Genomic DNA, 21,205 nt, shown 5'->3' with positions numbered 1-21,205 from the left:
TTGTAATATTTTTAAAAAGCTTAAATAATATTTTAATTTCTACAATTTAATCTTTTTTTCATTTTTTGTCTGCATATTTTTTTCTTCAAAATAGTTATTATAACTTCCAAATATTTTATTTTTAATCCCTAAAATTCGTTCAATCATTATTATTTTATTAATGCTAATATGTATCACATCAATAAAATCTAGATCATGTGAGTAATAATACCATATTAACAATGTCACATCATTATTTATTGTAAAGGAATTAAAAATAAAAAATAATAAATTTCCAATGATTAAAAAGAAAAATATTATATGCACTAAAAATAAAATAAAAAAGAGTCTACAAAGATTAAAAAAAGATTTATAATGATGAAAAATAAAAACATATAAACTAAAAGAAAAAATGACAAACTTGCGAGCACAAAATATATAAAATAAAAATCTTAATAACAAAAAAATATATTTGTCAGTAATTACACACTTCAATATATATATATATATATATATATATATATATATATATATATATATATATTATTTTTATTTGTTTTTCTTTTACTTTTTTCTCTCCTTAGTCGTCACGTACCAATCCCAATTAACTAGTCAACAATGCACGCGTATAATTAAAACAGAGATAGCTAAATAAAAGGAGAAAGGAAAATGCCATAAATTAAAGAGAATCCTAAATTCTGTAGGCGTGTTGTGATTATCAGAAGACCAAATCGAGGAATCCGGAAAGGGAAGAAGAAGAAGAAGAAGAGAGTGGGTTGGGTTGCGTGCCCCGTTCCGTTCGTTCTTCCCCTTTCCTTTCAATTCTTTCTTTTCAATTCTTTTTCTTCTGAACACAGAAAAAACAGAAGATGGGAATGAAACAAGTCATTAAAAACCTCGACGCCTTTCCTCGCGCCGAGGATCACTTGTTGCAGAAAACCCAATCTGGGGCTCTCGGTAATTTGTTATTTTTCTTTCCCATTTTGTTTCTTTTTTAGTTTATTATTCGTGACTTTTCTTTAATTAACTTAATATTGCATCGCCGTTTTGGTGGTTGCAGTATCCGTAATTGGTCTCATTATAATGGCCACATTGTTCGTTCACGAGCTCGGTTATTATCTTACAACTTACACCGTTCACCAGGTTTATTTTTTTTATTTTCACCCATAAGTTGGAATGGAATAAACAATAACAAGTTATGATGATTAAATCGATAATAATTAAGAAATGGTTTTGAACTTTTGCAGATGTCAGTGGACTTGAAGCGAGGGGAAACTCTTCCAATTCATATTAACATGACGTTTCCTTCTTTACCTTGTGATGGTTAGTTAGTTAGATAGTGTGCTCTTTTTTGTCTATTTGAAATTGCTATGAGTTTTCTTTTGGGTTTCAATGTGGTGTTGTGTGTGTGTGTGTGTGTGTGTTTGGAATTGTTAACGAGTTCTCTGTCTATGTGGGCAGTTTTGAGTGTAGATGCCATCGATATGTCGGGCAAGCATGAGGTGGATCTTGATACCAACATATGGAAAGTAAGTTGGTTTGTAGTTCGTAATAATGTATCTTGTTTGAAGTATTTAGAATGTCTAGTAGTGTGTGTTGAGATGTAGTGATTGTAGCTTGAAGTATATCGTTGACAGGTAGTGATACGTCATAACTTGAAGTTTTTCATTTAGATGTATCTTATATGAAGTTTTCTAAAATCTCTAGGAGTGAGTTGGGATGTGGTGATGATACTGATAGTATCTTGTAATATATCATTTAGACGTGGCAATATGTGTCTTGAAGTATGTCAAAGGAGCTTCATGAATAAGCCTTGATTTTTTAGATGAGTGCCTGCCACACTTGTATTGTTGGATATTCTGATGCTAATCTGGTGGCATCCCCTATGATAGAAGATTTCACTTATCAGTATCATACTAATCCATAGAGTGAGAGAGCGATGCTATTGCTCTTTGCTACCGGTGCTGAGATTGCTGCAATTTGTCAATACGCAGTTTTAGCAGTCACTACATCAACTATGGACAAAATATCCAATTTGTCCTCCCCTTGTCTTCATTGGTTGGATCTGTTTTTAGATTTTAGGATTTCAACCAGTCTTAGATTTCTGGCCATTTTGCTCCCTTTTCTTGACCTTTCCATGAAAGCATGACCCCGTGCTCCTTTTGCCATAACTTCAGAGCCTTTGCCCTGCCTATGTTTTGAACTTTAATTCTTGTGTTTGAACATATAGGCCCCCAGTATGTTCATGCTACGAATTTTATTTAAGTTGTTTGATTTTAATGATAAATTGTTTGACTTTGACAAAAATTGTCCCCAAGTTATTTATTTCAATTACTTTTGTTTATTGCAATCTCTAGTGGTGTGTTTAGACTTTGTCTTTATGATATTTTATTATTAGTGACAAACATGTCTTTAGTTTTGAGTATTTTTTTCTAGCATTTATATGTGTGTTGTATGAATTACTGCTATGAATTCATTATTGTTGTTACGGTGGCCTTCTTGCAAATATCTTTATAGCATTTTCGGGTTTAGTTGCTCCATGTTATTATTCAAGATCAGGTGTCAAACTATAATATTAAACCACTGTCTCAACCACTCATGAACACATTTACTTAAAAGAGGTTCAATTTAGGGAGATTATGCAAATGATGCTTATGTGTGAATTTTAAGTTGCTTTGCACATCCACTTGAACCCAATGTTCCTTAAGGAGGATCAAATACATTGAGATATATTGTCACTTTACAATAGAGGAGATCCTATTTAGAGACATCACTAGCTTTGTCAATTGAAAAAATAGTGGATGTTTTCTCAAAGTCCTTGGGTGGTTCTGAAATAAACATGACACATATTATATGCTCTAGCTTGAGAGAGAATGTTGAGAGCATTATTATGTAAAATATTATAGATTCATTGTATAGGCTAGAGGCTAACCAAATCATATACTAAAATGATTAGGAAATCATATAATTGTTTTTATTATATTGATTTTGAATGAGTGTTGTCAAATAGCAGCTATCACATTGCTATCATGCTATAGCGTAGCGGGTTTTAGGAAAAATGCAATCATGACGGCGTCATGTTGTGGACTCCGCAAAAATTGCAATTGCAGGCGCCTTATGCGTCGCAGAATCTCATTGCGTCGTCGGTTTCTGGCAAGGTTGAATCTGGAGAGAAATTGCTTCAATAGCATTTAGGATTCATTATTTTGAAAGAAAGGAAACTGGGCCAGGTGTGGATTCGGGTCGTGTTTGTAGTCTGCATGGAACTTCAGTTCAGAGATTGTTTTGGGTTTGTGGACAAGGTTTTTGGCTTTGCTAAAACTCACGTCACGGATCTTGTGTCTCCATTCAGATTTGTTTTTGTTTTATTCTATACTAAAACTCACGGGAGTTTTTAAACTATGGAGTTGGAGTCAAATGTGACTTGGGCTTTCTTATTGTAAAATAGGCCCAACGTAGCCTCTTTTATTTCTATTGCATTCAACCTTTGAAGATCATTGCCACTTAAACATCTCCTCTACATAAACCCTTCCTCCCAAAACTCAGAACCCTCCAGAGTCCGGCCTTCTCCACTCCTTTACTAGGACTTCTTTAGTATTTAGCTCTTTTTTAATGTTTCCAACATATTTTTTTCTTGCACAATTTAACTTTTGAGTTAATATTATGTCAATGTTACTACAACTTATTTTTGTTTGCATAGAGCTTAATTTTTTTATACATATTTAATCATTATATATATATATATATATATATATATATATATATATATATATTATATTTCAACTGCTATGCGGCTTCCGCTATTTTCCCGTGAGGCTATCCGCTATACGCTATAGCAGATTTTCAGGTCATCGTGATTTTCTGTGATCCGCTATTGACAACACTGATTTTGATAAAGTCAGTCTCATTGTGACTAAAGAGTAAAAATGGATGGTTCTTTATATGTTATATGTGCACAGTGATTATTATTTTGTGTCATCTAACCATTGTTTTTTCTTTTTTAATCCTTTCATGATTAATCATTACTTACACTAATTTTGTTTGGATTGTTGTAGCTTCGCTTGAACAGTTATGGCCATATAATTGGCACTGAATATATATCTGATCTTGTTGAAAAGGAACATACCCATCACAAGCATGGTAATTTCTTGTTGCATTATGTGTATATATGATTTCAAAATTCTAGTTTAAAATTCCATAAATTTTATTTGCTTGGGTTCAATTCATTTATTGAGTGTTAGGTTCATTTCTATTATATTTCTTTTGGATGATAAAAGGATGCTCTTCCCCAACTAGTCTTTCTATTTGTTTTTGAATAATTAGTCATACATGTTTTTGACTGAAGATCCTACTTAGAGCTAAAGGTTCCATGAGCAATTTCTTGTCCTTCCAGAATTACCTGTTTTAGGTGAATAGGCATATACTTGGCAATTGGTAACTGTTGGATATTGTTGGAAAAGCCACCTAAATTGTGGTCACCCCTAGATAGAGGGAGTGTGTTGAAAGTCCCACATGGCAGGTAGCCATAGGCAAAAGGAGGCACGTTGAAGTCCCATATCGACTAAAGATAGTGTTGAAATAAATTATATAAGAGAGGAGCAATCCTTATCTTACAAACCGGTTTTGTAGGGTTGAGTTAAGCTTATAACTCACTTTCTAACAGATATAAAAATCATTCATGCACTTTCATCCAATCACTTAAGCTTTTAGGAGAGTAGATTCTTGACATGATATCAAAATCTTATGAGATTATGACTATCTGAGCTATAGTTCAGTCACTTTTTTCTCCATTCAAATAAAAAGTTAAATTCAGCACAAAATTGAATTGCATATTTATTATTCATGCTTATAGCCCAAAATGTTCTTACGTTTGGGGGGGGGGGGGGGGGGGGGTTGTTCATATGAAAACCATTTATTCATCTTCACCAAATATCTTAAAACTTTGGAGTGTTGATTTTTTACCAAAACCTATTTCTTGTTAAACCTCCAGCTCATTTCTTTATGCTGATGACACACTGGAGTAGCTTGGTTATCTCAAATAAATTTCATTGGACTTGTCTAGCACTGTTGTCGAACCTCAAATATTGAAGAAATAAATTGTTTCTACTGTATAAATTTCACAAGTTGCAAGAGTGATCGCTACTTACTTCTGCATTTGTCATTGCAACTATTTTGTGATACTCTAAGTCCCCATGAATTTATATTTAAATTTAATTTAAATTATATTACAATTGAAATCCCTAATAAAAAATAACTCCTTTTTGGAATGAGATATAAAGATATTATCTATAATCTATTGTCTATAATAATCAACAAAGACTAGATAATGATAATGATTGCTTTGCTAAGAATTAAATTATAAAGACGCATGTGGAAAATAAATGAGTCAAGCCAGCGTCTGGAGCTGATACAAAGCCACAAAACAAAAGCATGAAGCCTAAATGGCATAGTGCAACCAATGGAACAGACAAACTGCAAAGCAAAAGATAAGAGCAACTAATGGAGGAGCTGAAAGCCCATATATTTGGAAAAGTAACGAAGAGTGGGCTTCTCTGACTGATGAGATGCACCATCCTTGTGAGCTGACTTCCCAGTTTCTGCCATCAAGCGCAGATACTTCTCTTGTGAGCTAAGCTCTTGCTGTACTGAAAAACCAGGTCAAACTTCCCTCTCTGTTTTCAGGTGGAAAATGTTTCTTTTTCAGAGTCCTTTTCTTGACTTGATCTTCTCTCCACCCTACAAAATTTACCCATTTATTGCTTCTTCTCTTGAAGGATCCCATTTTTCTTGGGATTGGAGACAGGGACGACAGCCTACCGTCGGATGTGTTTCTTTGAAAGTGTTGTTTACCTGTGCTGTTTCAGTGATTTTTTATTTTCACCGGCCATACCCAGAATGACCCATAGTTGCTTTTGTCTCCAATGATGCTTCCAAAGACCCTCTGAAGGCTTAACTAACACCACCTTGCTGTTCAGTGCTGCTATTAGGCTCTCCCTGTTCTGTTTTTATCTTTTGTCTTTGCATCTCTCTTCTGAAGGACCCTCTTATTTGGATGCTGCCCCACTTTATGTTTTCTGTGCCCCTCCTTCTGTTTGGTGGCTGCACTTGCTTTACTGCACCTCTCTTGTTTAGTGTTTCTGCTTGTTTCTGGATTGTTCTTACCCTAACCTCTGTTTTTGTTCCCATATGCTATTAATCATATTCTTCTAAATTCATATTGTAAATTAACTTGTGTGGTGTTAAGGGCTAACCATTTGACTGTGTATATCATATTATAATGACAAGTATAAAGTTCATCTTACAGTTACATTCTTGTGAAGTTGTTTTCTTTCCACTTACAGTCTAATAAAAACTGTGAACAGATGATAATAAAAATCATGAGCATTCAGAACAGAAGATTCATTTGCAAAACCTTGATGAATCTACTGAAAATATTATCAAGAAAGTTAAGGAAGCATTAAAAAATGGGGAAGGATGCCGGGTATGAATTCTACAATTACCATATATGAATTATTTTTGGTGAAATTTTGTCCAACCTTCAAAATTCTTAACATTTTCTTTAATTCTATCAATTCTATTGCAGGTTTATGGTGTTTTAGATGTTCAAAGGGTTGCTGGAAATTTCCATATTTCAGTACATGGACTAAATATATATGTTGCACAAATGGTAAAATATTTGTATTTCTTCATTAATCTTACCTAAATATAGTGTTAAAATGATACATGTGTAATTCATTGACTAGATTTGCGAAAGCTTACAGGTGTAAGTATCTTTAATGGCATTAAAGGATCTTTTAACTTAACTAAGTCCAAAGATAATGCTTCTTTGAATTGTTTTCTGAAGCTATTACATTCTGTCCCAAATTTTCATTAATGAGTAAATAGAACATGAGAATGTTCAGGTGCAAGAGTGGATATCCTGCCAAAGGCAAAAAAGAAGTCCATTTCTTTTTGCATTATTTTGTCTATGAAACTACAGAGAAAATATCAAAGTGCTAGAACACATGCCTTAGATTTTTTGAGTTTTGTCAAGGAATCAGAAGTGGATAGTTTTAGAGTTTCTGGGGAAGCTAAGTATATCTAAGGGAATCACTGAGTATTGCAATCTTCCATTTAAGTGGGAGGAGGTTTACAGGTTTTAATTATATATTTAGATCGTCTTATTGCATTGGAAAGCTTTACCTTGGTTGAGAGGCCTCGGGCAAGAGATTTGGTGTTAACTTTTCAAGATGGATAAGGAGAAATCTGTGGGCCATGATGGCTTCACCACTGCTTCTTACTGGTCCATTGTGTTTCTAAAGAGTTACTTGATCTGTTTCTTTGGGATTTTTATGACAATGGGAAAGTAAAGCTTGTATGAATTTATTAGAGAGAGAAGTTACAATCTCAGTTCTATAACTGAGATAAACCTTCTGTTTTGGCTGAGTCACAAGAAAGCTTTCACTCCTCTATGCAACTGAATTGTAAAGGGTCATCTACAATGTTGTATCTCTGCACAAATAGTAGGGACTTCTGAAAACCATAACCAAGTTCAATTAATTGCAAATGATAAACAGGGATAAATTTTCCATTTCTCGCTTTAATATGCAGATAAATTTATTCCAATGTGACTTTTAGTAGCTTGTACAAGACCTTCCTGTCAAAAATTTGCTTAGAAATATGCTCATCTGATTCTTAATTGCTGCATATCAGATAATTAACTCAGTTGTGATGGTTTCTGCAGATCTTTGATGGAGCAAAGAACGTGAATGTAAGTCATTTCATCCATGATTTATCATTTGGCCCCAAGTATCCAGGACTTCACAACCCACTTGATGACACAACAAGGATTCTGCATGATACCAGTGGAACATTTAAATATTATATAAAGGTTTGTGATAGCTCTTTCTTAAATAATCTTTCCACCTAGCCTAAGTAACAGTGCAGTTTGCTATGATTACTCCTCCATGCTCCTCTGATAGTTTGGAGAATGCCAATTTATTTATTTTTCTCATCCTTTTATGTTACCTAGATTAATTTTTGATTGCCTGCTGATGAAACGTCTGTTAAATATTTGTTGTGTCCTCTTAGTTATTGAATAATATGGTCATTCAATGGAAAACAAAATTAAGATTGTGCAGAAGACCAAGACCTGGGTAACAACATACTGATATAATAATCCAAAACCTTGATAGTCATGTGTGGTTCTCTTTCTCTTGAGTGTAGTTAGATCCAGTTAATGAAACACTTATAAAGTAGCCGAATGAAGCCAGAATTTGTAATTAGCAGTGGATATTCTGTCATCTGCTAATTTGTGGAAATAAAAAGTTTATACATCAATTGCCAATTTCCCCCATATTGCTGTTGAAAAGCAAGGTTTTAGAGTGCATAGAAAGGGAAAACACTTAATGATCTGGATCAAGTGCAAGTGTCTCATAACACTACCATATACCAACAGAATATAACTTTAAGCTTGCCATTTCTTACCAATCGAAAACCCACAAATAAAAAAGCAATGAAATCACCAAGATCTAAAAAATTCAACCCAAGAGAAATAGCAAGGTTGGATTATAGAACTTGGTTTGGTGCTTTTAGTATGTTAATGTACATTGTTGAATTTTTGCTAGAAATATTTAGAGCTTGATTTCTAGTTTTCTAGATTTGGATCTTGTCTTCTGGATTTAGAGTCAATTAGAGATTTAAATACTTTCAGAATTAGCTGAAATTGTATTGAAAACATGTTTATGTTGAGAAAGAAAATAATGAGACATGGGTTGAATTCCATGTGTTTAAATGACACAGCAGAGCAAATATTTTTGTAGAGTGAAAAATACAAGGGTAATTACAAATAATTTCAAGAATATGCAGTCATTCTAATTAACATAATAATTACATAACATAGTCTGCCATAATACTATAATTGTATTATTTCTAACAGTTTAATTTTTTATATTAAAATCAAGGACAATGTTGTTAATGGCGGAAAGCCAAAAATCCGCCATAAAAATATGGCGGATGGCGTAGCGGAAAATGGCGGATGTCGGCAAATTGACCAAAGCGGGTTCCTTTTAGAAACTTATTCCCAAAAGAGGTCTGTTTCGAAATTTTTTCCGGAGGGGGTCAATTTTTGGAGGGATTTCGCCAGTGGAGTTGGCGAGTTGGACACGTGGCAGCAACTGGGGGAACTCGCCAGTGGAGATGGCGAGACACGGTCCACGTGGCGGGTTCCGCCATTCGTAATGGCGAAATGCTTTTTTGGAAAGTTATACCTGTTTCAAGTTTAAAAAAAAATTCCGTAAAAAAAGCATTTTGCCATTACAAATGGCGGAACCCGCCACGTGGACCGTGTCTTGTCATCTCCACTGGCGAGTTCCCCCAGCTGCTGCCACGTGTCCAACTCGCCAACTCCACTGGCGAAATCCCTCCAAAAACTGACCCCCTCCGAAAAAAGTTTCGAAACAGACCCCTTTTGGGAATAAGTTTCTAAAAGGAACCCGCTTTGGTCAATTTGCCAGCGGATGTCATGGCGGACAAAAAAAAAAATATACATATATATAAACTCATTGAAATTGAAAAAAACAAAGGATTGCATTCAAATAAACTAAAAAAGTTTCATGAGTTCATACAATAATCAAGTACCAACACCAAATAAACTCATTAAAGAGTTCAAAATAAGAAAATGATAAAAACATAATGCAAAGTGCAAAGTGAAGGTTGAAGCTCTAATCATCTCCAATTCCATCATAATCATCTTCGTTGTTATCATATGGTAATGGAGCATCTCCCTCTCCCTCTTCCCCATTAGACGCCTCAAAATTGACCATGATTTCTTCTTCTTCAGATTCAAGATCAGTATTCTCCTCAAAATCTAGATCCTCATCATTTTCTTGGACTGCTTTTTGCTTCCTTGATGAAGATCCAACAACCATTGCCTGTTTTTTAGAAGTTTGGGCAGCAGCAACACTTGTTGTCTTTTGCTTTTTCGCCTAGTATACGTCCTACACTCTCCAACCCCCAAAGCCTGATACACAGTTGCCCAATTTAAAGCATCATCATCTTCAAATACCAAATCATTTCCAGCATCATTATCATCATCTTGATCCATCTCTCCCACGAGCCATTCATTTCACACATCAATATCATTAAGAGAAATTGGATCAATTTCATCTCTTGCATTATATCTTTGCTTCAATTGTTGGTTGTATTTGACAAACACCAAATCATGCAACCTCTTGTGCTCAAGCCTATTTCTTTTTTTGGAATGAATCTACAACATAACAAATAAATGTTGATTTCAATCTCAAATATACTTCAAATAAAACTTGATCATCAAAATTAAATAAAATTAAAAAGTATAGTTAGAGTTTTGTCACAATTACTTGCTCAAACACACTCCAATTTCTTTCACATCCTGAAGCACTGCAAGTAAAACTCAAAATTTTAATAGCTAGCTTCTACAAATTTGGAGTTTGTGATCCAAACATTTGCCACCAATATGCTGCAATACCAATTACCAACCAAAAGCATAACTTAGAATTCTGAATTATAACACTAATACATAAAAAAATAGTATAGTATTTGTATTTGTCATATGGTAAAAGTTTCTTACTAGGAGAATGAGTTTTCCTTTGAGCCATTGCAAAGTCAGAACCAAAGTTTTCAGCACCAATCTTGTAAAGATGCACTCGGTTAGAATTTTTTGTTGCACATCAAATTGTGGAATCAACTTAATGCACTCAAACAAACCATTGGTGACCTCAAAATCAAACTCCAAGTTAGTGTTGTCATAAAAGAACTCTGGATTTAAGAAGTGGGCAGCTGCATGCAATGGCCTATGAAGTTGACAATTCCATCTTTTATCAATGATTGCAAATACATCTTTGTACTTGCTTTCATTGTTGTTGAAAGACTTGATAATTGTTTCTTTTGCCTTGTCCATTGCTTCATAAATATAGCCCATGACTGGTTTCCTTTCACCATCCACAAGACGAAGCACTTTCACAAGTGGAGCCATGACTTTAAGAGTGTAAACCACACTATTCCAAAAAGAAGGCATGAGCACTACCTTTGCAGCTTCTTTTCCCTTAGGCTCCTTAGATAGCTTGTTCAAGGTCCATTCATCAGAAGTAAATATCTTTCTAATATTGGCTTTCTCTTTGTGGCGCCTTTCCAAGGTTAGATAAGAAGTGACAAATCTAGTAATAGCATGTCTCACCAATTCCCTCTTGTTTGTAAAATTTCTCAACAAACTTAAGGTACTAGAATGGGCATAGATAAACCCAACTAGATTAATTGCCCTTCTAATTGTCTTCCTTATCAAGGGAAGCTTTCCAATATTTTCAAGCATCAAATCAATACAATGAGCTGCACAAGGAGTCCAATAAATATGTTTTCTTTTCTCCTCCAACAACTTTCCCGCTAAAACATAGTTGCTCCTATTATCGGTTACAACTTGAACAACATTCTCTTCTCCAACTTCCTCCACAATGACATCAAGCAACTCAAAAAGCTTTTCACCTGTCTTTACAAAATCAGAGCCATCAACAGACTTCAAAATCATGGTACGAGCTTGAGAGTTAATAAAAAAATTAATGATGCATCTTTGTTTCCGATCAGTCCATGCATCAGACATAATAGTACAACCATACTTGACCCATTGCTCCCTGTGGCCTTTCATCAAATTTTCAGTATATTCAACTTCCTTCTTCAGGAGTGGAACTCTGATGTCATGATAGCTAGAAGTGGGCAAATGTGGCCCATATTGACCAATGGCTGCAACCATATTCTCAAAGCTTTTCAATTTAATGAGTTTGAATGACAAACCTGCTTGGTACCAAAAGCGAGCAATATGTTGATGCACCTTCAATACTTCATTCTTATCCATTGACTCTCTTATGCTCATTTGCCTCAACATCTCCATTTTTCTCCAATTGATTGCATTTTCTGGATTCTTACAAAATTTGTCCATTGGTCCTTTTTTAGTCCCACACTGTCTTTGCACTTGCAGCAGCATTACAAGAGTCCACAAACTCATCTTCACTTCCATCACATCCAAATGGTTCACCAAATTCAAAATCTCTTATATTTGTCATATTACCACTGCCATAAGTACTGTAAGTGGTCCCACTTTTTTTGGTAGCCATATATTCTTTCAACTCTTCAACTACATTTGGTGGAGTTTTCTTGCAAGTTGCAACGTTACCTGACTTCCCAATCAGGTGTTGTTTGGCTCTGGTTATTCCTCCCTTTGTGATTTTTCCACAGAAATTACAAACAATGGTGCTTGTATCTCCTTCCACTAGTGAATGACAATATTTCCAGCCTGGGTCTGCCTTATTTTTCCTCGTTGCACTGAACAGAAAAATAAATAAATTGTAGTGTCAAATAGAAAAAAAATAGAAAAAAGGGGTGTCAAACAACAAAAACAAAATTAAAAAAAAATGGAAGTTGGCCCACACCACTTCGCCCGCAATGATGACTTCCTTCGTGTTGTTGCTCGCCGCCTTTCGTGCCGGTGCTCGTCGCCGCCGTTCGTGCCAGTGGCTGCGTTCTGCGTGCAGGTGGTGTCGCGGTTGCGTGCGGACTACGGGGCGCTGCGGCTGGGTGCAGGGGAGGGTCGCGGCTGGGTTCGCTTTTAGTTGGAGGGCTGCATTCTGAATCACAGCTGCGTGGGAGGGGAGGGCTGCGCTTTTGAATGAATTACCGGGTAGGGTTGCGTCGGGTCAGCCCAACTCCTACCGCGGACAAAAAACAAAAAAAATCCGCCATTTCCGTCACGGCGACATAACCACCATGACCGCCATGGCTATCAAAAAAAACCGCCAAACCACCGCTATTCGGTGGCTTTTTTTCAAAAAACCGCCATGAAATTCCGCCATGACGTCGTCATGGCCGTCATTTAACAACACTGATCAAGGATCAGTTTATGCTTTTGGTTTACCAGAGTTGCTATTTCTAGATTGCTCAATGCAATCACTCCCATGGATTTAAATGCTGGCTTATATCTCCTAAATTTATAGTATTGGTCAGACTTCTTTCTTGACCATCCACTATTAAATATAATTTACTTTGAATGACTAACTTCTTTTCCTTTAATCTGCTTAAAAAGCTAGCAACTCCTGAAGTGAGAATACAAGGTACTGTTAATAATAATACTAGAGCAGCCGTCAATCTTAAGTACAAATTAGTGATTGTATTCATAATTCCAGCATCTTTTTTTGGTAAAGTTCATTAATTTCTTAAACTCATGCAGGTTGTTCCAACCGAATATAGATATATCTCAAAAGAAGTTCTACCAACCAATCAGTTCTCAGTATCAGAATATTATTCCCCCATTAATCAGTTTGATCGGACCTGGCCAGGTTGGTTTTATATTTAATTGGCTTTGTAGTTTGTTAATATTTTAGTCTAGATTTTGATTATCGTTCCCCATTTATACTTTGTATACAGCTGTCTACTTTTTGTATGATCTATCACCTATTACTGTCACTATCAAGGAAGAGCGCCGCAGTTTTCTTCATTTTATTACTCGACTTTGTGCTGTGCTAGGTGGAACCTTTGCTGTGACAGGTTTTGTCCTTAACTACTGATTCTGTACCATACTTTTTTCCATATGATCATATTGTATTTACAAGGTTGACCTATATTGTCGTGCAAATTGTGAACTGTATAGAAAAGTTCCTGATATATGATTATTTCTGTTGGTTTTAGCATAGTTCAAGTCAAGCCACATAATTTATATAATTCAACTGTGGTTTAATTCAAGCAAGAATTCTAGCTAAATTAGGTGATATAATTCCATCTCTAGGATTTCAAAGTTCATATATGATATTCACAAACAAGCTCTCAAATGTTGGTTTTTTGAATTCTTTTTGAACTAAAATTCTTCCTGCTGCAATTGTTTCTTTCGCTCGCATTTCTCATCTAAAAACTCGTTTATATCAACAGGAATGCTTGACCGTTGGATGTACAGACTTCTGGAAACTTTGACTAAATCAAAGTCCAAACGGTAGATCATGAAGTCATTGCAATTTCTAGTAACAACTCTGCGTCTCCAACCAAAGGGGTTTCAGGCACTATGGAATTTACTGCCACCAAAGATTAAAAATATAGTGGTTGCATAGTTGAATCAAGCATTAAATTTTAAGCACGTGTTCATACAGTTCCTTGTAATGTCTGACATCAATGATTAACAGATCTTAATCTCTTTTCTTTTGGAATGAGTGTTTTGGGTTCGGTTTTGACTGTGGACAGCATTGTCTTATGAACCACACCTGTGGAATTTACTTTGTAGAACTCAAATTTTGATTATAGTGACTAAGATAGCTGTCTGTTTCTGTAGTCGTGCAACTCCACATTGGATTTTCCTGATTAAATTCTCCTAAACTAGCATGAAACCTAAAATAATCAAGTTATTAATGACAGGACGAAACGAAGAAATAATACCTTACTTGCGAAATTATAGAAGGCCCTCTTTTAAGATCAAATAATTCCATCGAATTAAATATAATTGTATGTGTGATAGCATCTATTATATCAGGAATATCAATGAATCTCATTATTGAAATTGTTTAGGATATTCTTTTTTAGCTTCTAGAATCTATTTTAGTTCAACTCTTATCATACTAATTGGAATTAAATTAAAAAAAAAGTCTGATGATCGAGTGGATTTTCGATTGTAAGTTCATTCCATACTTGACCCGATCGAAATTGGGTTCACACTCTGTCTAGTTTTCTCCTTTTCCATTGGCTTATACATACAAAAAAATTGTTATTGTTACTTATTAAGGAAATTTTGGGGTACTACACTCGTAACTGGAACAATCAAGTAACAAAGTCTAGGTACACAATTTAAAACTTGATTTAGACAAATTTCTGAAATACAATTCCTAATATTTGACTTTATAAGAAATAATTCAATGAATCCATGTTTTTTTTTAACAAGCATTAATCCTGCGTGAACGTGTCACTACTGCATCGTGGCATGTTGCGGGTATTGCTCCTCTATATTTCGTTGCATGACAAAAATATCCATGCCTATTACGGATAAAATTTGTAACAAATCGGATTTGCATAACTAAACAAATATATGGATAATTTAAAGAATTTTTTTCTCTACCTATTTTTTAACCGGGAGAAGTTGGGTATCGGTGATTCTGAGTATCTATTAATATGGAATTTACTTAAATGGCATGTATGTTTATGGACTTTTGAAACTAAAATATTTTAGCTTCTCAATAAATTGAATTATTTTGATTAGTTTTTCGATGGAATCCCCGCATAACTTGAACGCAGTTGAGTATAAGATATACAAATAGGGAACGTTTTACATAGATTCTCGTGCATATATGAAGATAACTACCAGCATGTAAGACCATTAGATCATTCAGTGTTGACCCATTAGGGGATAAGGTGAACCCTTTCAGGTTAACACACTATAAGAAGGTTATGCTCTCCAATATACCGAGCCGTCACGTGTAGTTTCTCTTCTCCTTATCTGAAAAGTTACGAAAATACCCATTGAGGAAGAACCATGAAGTCACCGGTTACTTATGAATTCAGATTATATTGCATTTGTTTGATCAATTATTATGAATTCAAGTATTCCTAAAACTCTTCTTGATAATCTAACATAATGTGTTCTTGATGGTTATTGATATTTTATAAGGATTCCTTAAAATTCTAACAAGTGATATCAGAGCCACTATCACTCTTAGATTATTGGGACTTAAAGTTTTTTTTTAATAAACTGATTTGTAGGAATTGGGTTGTTTTTCTATTTCGTAAAAAAAAATGTTGCTATGTTGTTTTTCTGATCATGGTTTCTGACGGTTGACTTTTAACATTATCTAATCGTGTATTAATTTGTTTCACTTCCTTTTGAATAAAATTTGTGCTTCACATTTCTTGTAATACTAATAATTTAAAGGAGAAACATTATTATATATTTTATTTATATAATTATGATTTTCTAACATGGGAACAAATTAAAGTTGAAGGTGAACTGAAGTTTCTCCGGTCTCCAAGGTGTATTGCACAAACATCATAAACATAAATCAATACTAAGGAAATATTTTTTTATGAATAATCTTATTTTTTTATATAAAATCTTTTAAATATTTCTTTTAGGAATTTATGCATTTTTTTTAATTCCTTTCATATATTTGTGATAACGTTATTTACGGATGCAATATTTACTTGGAGTATTTTAAGTATAAATCAATGATAGCATTAAATATAATTTAAGGATATGATATTTATTTGCCTAATTATTTTTTTATATTTTTTTTCTTATCATGATTGAGTGTAAATTTAACAGTAACAAGTCCTTTGCATTTATTTGTATGTTTAGTATTTTTTTAATTAAATTGATTGACACGATATATTACAAAAGTAATCCCTATCGTGAATTGATTTAATTAAAATTGCATAGATTTTGTATGAAATTGTTTATGTGAATTATGTTCGACACAACAAAAGACGCAATTTGATCAAATAATATTTTCTACCTGTGATGATAAATGTGTGACAATTATAAAGGTATTTTCATGTGAATAATAGTCTGTCCAAAGAAAGACTATTATTAGATAGAATTTATTGTCAATATTTGATCATTGCATTAAGAGTGCCAATTACAAATTAATTTCTCTAGGAATTAATGTTGTGCTAGGTATCTTGTGATGAGTTTGTTTTGTAAAATATTTGCATGTTCTGTTATATATATTTTTATATAACTAAATTATATGTGAAAGTTGTGTAATTTTAAGGCCTCTCATTTATAATATTAAATTGTCTTGTATTTTTTTGGTTAAATTGATTGAAACATGTTTCCAAAGTAACCTCTATTGCATAAGTTGATTTGATTGAATTTACATGGATGTTGCATGAAATTATTCATGAGAATTGTGCTCGGCTGAAAAGAAGACACAATTGGACAGAATAATTACATGTTTGCGATGATAAACATGTAGCAATTATAAATGGTATGATTTTCCATGTGAATAATGAAATGTTCAAAGACAATCATTATTTGATCGGAATAATCATCATATAACATGTGAGCAATGGAGTGTCTAAAGACAACCTTTGTTTGACAGGACTTATCACCAATGTTTGATCAATGAGTTGAGAGTACCACTTGCAGTTAGTCCTTTTCAATCCAAAGATAGAGAATTAATGGTGCGCTAGGTATCTTGTTTGGGTCTTGAAATTCACCAAAAAGATTATTTGTGCATTGTATGTTCATTGTTCTCTTTTTTAATTGTTTTTGTTACTACTATAGTTTAAATTAATCATATTATTTAAATCCCAAAGTTGCATATATAAAATTTAGAGTTTGAGAGAAGTCAGTTGAGAGTTGAAGATATTGTATAATTTATTTACTTTTTCTAGAGAAGAAACAAGAGAACAAGATAAAAAAAAAAATTATTTTTGCTTTTGTAGGATGAGGCATATAAAAAAAATGTCTCATTTACACTATTTAGTGTGAAAATGGTAAACTTCTCATTTTTGTTTGTTTAAAGTTAATTTAACTTTGTACTGAAGGACGCTAGTCGGTAGATTTTGGTTCTACTACTCACAAAATCATGTCTATACGATGCTACATATGGAGTCATCCGCCAAATGATAATGAACGATTCTTCTATGTGGGCGATGACATAAAGTTATAGTTGAAGCTATGAAAACTTTTATGTTGCTTTAAAAGACTCAATTTCATTTGAATTTGGTTCAGACATATATTGAGTTATTTATTAAACCAAATTTTATTTTTAATTTGGACAAATTCAGTTATTTTTGTTCAATTAGAAATAATAAAGTTAGTCTCTCGTGTGATTTGAATGTTGCAAGTTATGAATTCTTTTATGGATATTTGAGTGTTCCTATTGCAAACATTTTTTGGGTGATACAAAACTTAAAAGAAAATGAGAATTTTGTTACTTTATAACATAAGTGCTTAAGTCATGTCTCTTAATAGAGAATTTGGATGTTTGTGTTATAGGAAATTCTGGATCCTTTATATTGGTTGGACCTTATAGTCTATATTGAGTATATAAAGGGAAAATAAACAAACAAAATGAAATTCAGATGCTGAAAGAAGTAAGGATGTCTTAGAACTAATACATGCATATATTTGTATTCTATTCCTTATGGATTCATGGAATGAACAAATATATTTTATTATGTTTATAGATGATTCCTCTTTATTTAAATTATGAGAAGTTTTGGCCTCTAGACATTTAATCTTTCAAAGATGAAGTTGAACTTCAACTAAGAAAAAGAAAGAAAATTAAGGTTGTCAAATGTGACCGTGGGAAATACTATGGTATATATAACATAAGGTTTAACATTTGGAGTCCCCCGTGTGTTTTCCTTCAATAATTGTGAAATTGTTTTACAACATGTAATGTTAGGCAAACCTAGAATGATGAAACTAGACTTGTATAGATATGGTAAGAAGTTTAATTCTTCTCTACCAAAGTCGCTTTGGGAAAAGATATTAAAGAATGCAATTTATATCCTTTTAGGGTGTCAATTAAAGTAGTCACTACCCTATAGGTATTAGTCGGGGAAATGCCAACATTAGGCCTATACACATTTAGGGATGTTCAATCAAAACAATGTCTTATAGGCTGCATAAAGGTAAGTTGGACTTAAAGATAATTAATTATAATTTTTTTGTTACATTTAAAGTTCTCGCATGTATAAGTTTTACAATCTCACTTTAAGATTATGTTTGAGACGTGCAAGACTCCTTGAGGAAATTGAGTTTGGAGGGGAAGGAAACATAAGGAATATTTTCTTTAAAGAATAACTTGATATTGACAATAGATAAATCTTTGTACTTACCATTGTTCAAGAAATGAATATGGTAATTAAATAATGATGTTACTCCTAACATTATAAAAAGACAAGACAATACTCAGATTCTCTCTCAAGCACTATCTAAAGTTCAAACTCAATAGCCTAAAGAAGTGTCATTAAGAAGATCCACTAGAGAAAGGAAAAATATAATTTGATATGATTATGTCATATTTCTTTAAGAACATGAATATGACATTAGGTTGACTGAGAAGGTCTAATTGACCTTAATCAAGTCATGTTGTGCTCTAACTCTCAAGTGAATTGATGTCATAAATGATATAATAAAATCGATGGTTGAACGTGACATTTGGGATATCGTCAAATTGCTTGAAAGTGTGAAACCCATAAGTTGTAGATAAATATCTATAGTCGAAAGAGATTCAGTGAGTAATTTTTAGATATATAAAGATTGTCTTATCGTCAAAAGTTTTACAAGAAGAAAAACATTGATCACAAAGAAACTTTCTCTCTAATCTCTTAGAAAGACTTTCTTAGGACTATAATGACACTATATATCATTTTGATAATTATTTTGCATAGATGGATGTAAAGATTACGTTCCTAAATGGAAACATTGATAAAACAATTTATACGGTGCAACCAGAAAACATTGTTTAAGATTATCTAAAGTCTATGTTATGCAAACTAAAGAAATCCATTTATGCTTTTAAACAAGTCTCTAGCCTATGGTATTACAAAATTTATCAAGATTATCTCTTATGGTATTGTGGTAAATTTGGTTGATGATTGTGTGGGCTAAAAGTTCAATGAATAAATTTATTATTTTGGTATTATATGTTGATGACATCCTACTATCATCATACGACTTATTGTTGTAGAACAATTATATTACAATTTATATGTATGCTTAAGTTTTTTTATTGTCATAAAATAATTTTTTGTGGGAGTCCTAAGGTGATATATGAGTAATCTTGGTATGCAACACTAGAAAGTAGTAAAGTGCATTATGTGTTAATTGAAGAGAACAATAAACTACATGTTTTCATATCGAAAGTCTAGAAGTTTAGAGATCACTGAGTATTCTGACTTCGATTTTTTTGGAATGTCTTAATAGCAATTACTCCACATAAGGATCCATATTTAACCATGTTGGTGGAGTTAATATTTTGCTATGAGACATCATACCAGAATTTATGATTGCTAAATTATTGTAACTGGTTTGCCTGCTATCGCCAACATTAAGAAGTCATCGAGTGTTTATTGAGACAATATCTTAGCGGTTTTATTAAGGATTCAACCAAGTAAAAGTTTGTTGACATAAAGTATTTGGTTGTTAAATAAAGAATTTAGAAAATACAGATTTGTATAAAACATATAGGGACCCATTCCATGCTAATTAATCCACTTACTAAAAGTCTAACAGTCAAAAGTTTATTTTTTCATGAGCACACTACTCATATGAGTGTAATTCCTGATAGTACCTTAATTTAGTGGGAGTCTTGCTTATGTTTTATATCTTATGGCTTTCGAACATTTTGTTGTTTCGATTTTCTGTAGAAATAAAGTTGAATTTTATAATTTCATTATCAATTTGTTTTGTTTGCAATATTTATGTTGTGTTTGGATAGATCTCTATAAAGAATAAAATTTGGACTAGTTGAAAATAAGTATGACTAAGATCATATTGCATGTAATTTCTATGCTGTTTATCTATATTGACCTATGTCATTGAGTGTACTGATGTGGTGGTCATTGGGGTCTAGTTACATTTATTGTAGTGACGAAAGCCGCAATGATTCCATTATTAATACATGAGATGAACCATGTTTTAAGGTGAAAGTCTAAAGGTAAATAACATGTAGATGTGTGCTTAAGGATTTTTTATATAATTGTTACAATATGTAGCCCAAGTGGAAGATTGTTGGAATTTTCTATTCCCATAATTAATGTGGGTTAATATTATAAGACAATCCTATTAGTTATGATCATTAGTGGGTTTATTTTATGTTATCAAATTAAGTGAACCTGTTAGACAACTAAATAAGATATATGAACTTAAATGAACAGATATCAGGGTTAGCCCATTGGGGGGTAATGGGAGCCCTACTAGGTTAACACACTATAAGAATACTATGGTCTCTAATATACCAAGTAGTCGCATATAATTTATCTCCTCTGCATCTGAAGAGTTACAAAGATTTTAAGGAATAAAAAGGTTCTGGTTGAGAAAAAATCATGAAGTCACCGAAGTCTCTGGTTACCTACAAATTCAAATTCCGCTGCGTTTGTTTAATCAATCATCATGGATCCAGGTATTTCTAAAACTCTTCAATTTATAAGGATCATCATGGTTACCTACAAATTCAAATTCCGCTACGTTTATAAGAATCCCCTAAAATTCCAACATAAACACCTCAATTTACAC

The 21,205-nt window shown here is 33.2% G+C and overlaps 1 protein-coding gene across 2 annotated transcripts; it reads left to right on the top strand.

Moving 5' to 3' along the window:
- Positions 1-636: 636 nt before the first annotated feature.
- LOC100785098 (endoplasmic reticulum-Golgi intermediate compartment protein 3) lies at positions 637-14,298 on the top strand. Of its 2 annotated transcripts, none has more exons than XM_006605619.4 (12): positions 637-754; positions 837-936; positions 1,040-1,122; positions 1,227-1,302; positions 1,441-1,508; positions 4,035-4,119; positions 6,342-6,460; positions 6,563-6,646; positions 7,703-7,849; positions 13,211-13,319; positions 13,408-13,527; positions 13,906-14,298. In XM_006605619.4, exons 2-12 carry the CDS (start codon positions 849-851, stop codon positions 13,968-13,970), a joined length of 1,044 nt encoding a protein of 347 aa, XP_006605682.1. In that variant the 5' UTR covers positions 637-754; positions 837-848; the 3' UTR covers positions 13,971-14,298. The 2 variants fall into 2 exon arrangements, with proteins under 2 accessions (XP_006605682.1, XP_014628287.1); XM_014772801.3 differs by having other exon boundaries at positions 653-750.
- The last annotated feature ends 6,907 nt before the right edge of the window (positions 14,299-21,205 follow it).

The sequence above is a fragment of the Glycine max genome, chromosome 20, assembly GCF_000004515.6.
Source record: "Glycine max cultivar Williams 82 chromosome 20, Glycine_max_v4.0, whole genome shotgun sequence".
Taxonomy (NCBI): domain Eukaryota; kingdom Viridiplantae; phylum Streptophyta; class Magnoliopsida; order Fabales; family Fabaceae; genus Glycine; species Glycine max.
This window is presented reverse-complemented; position numbering and strand designations above follow the sequence as displayed.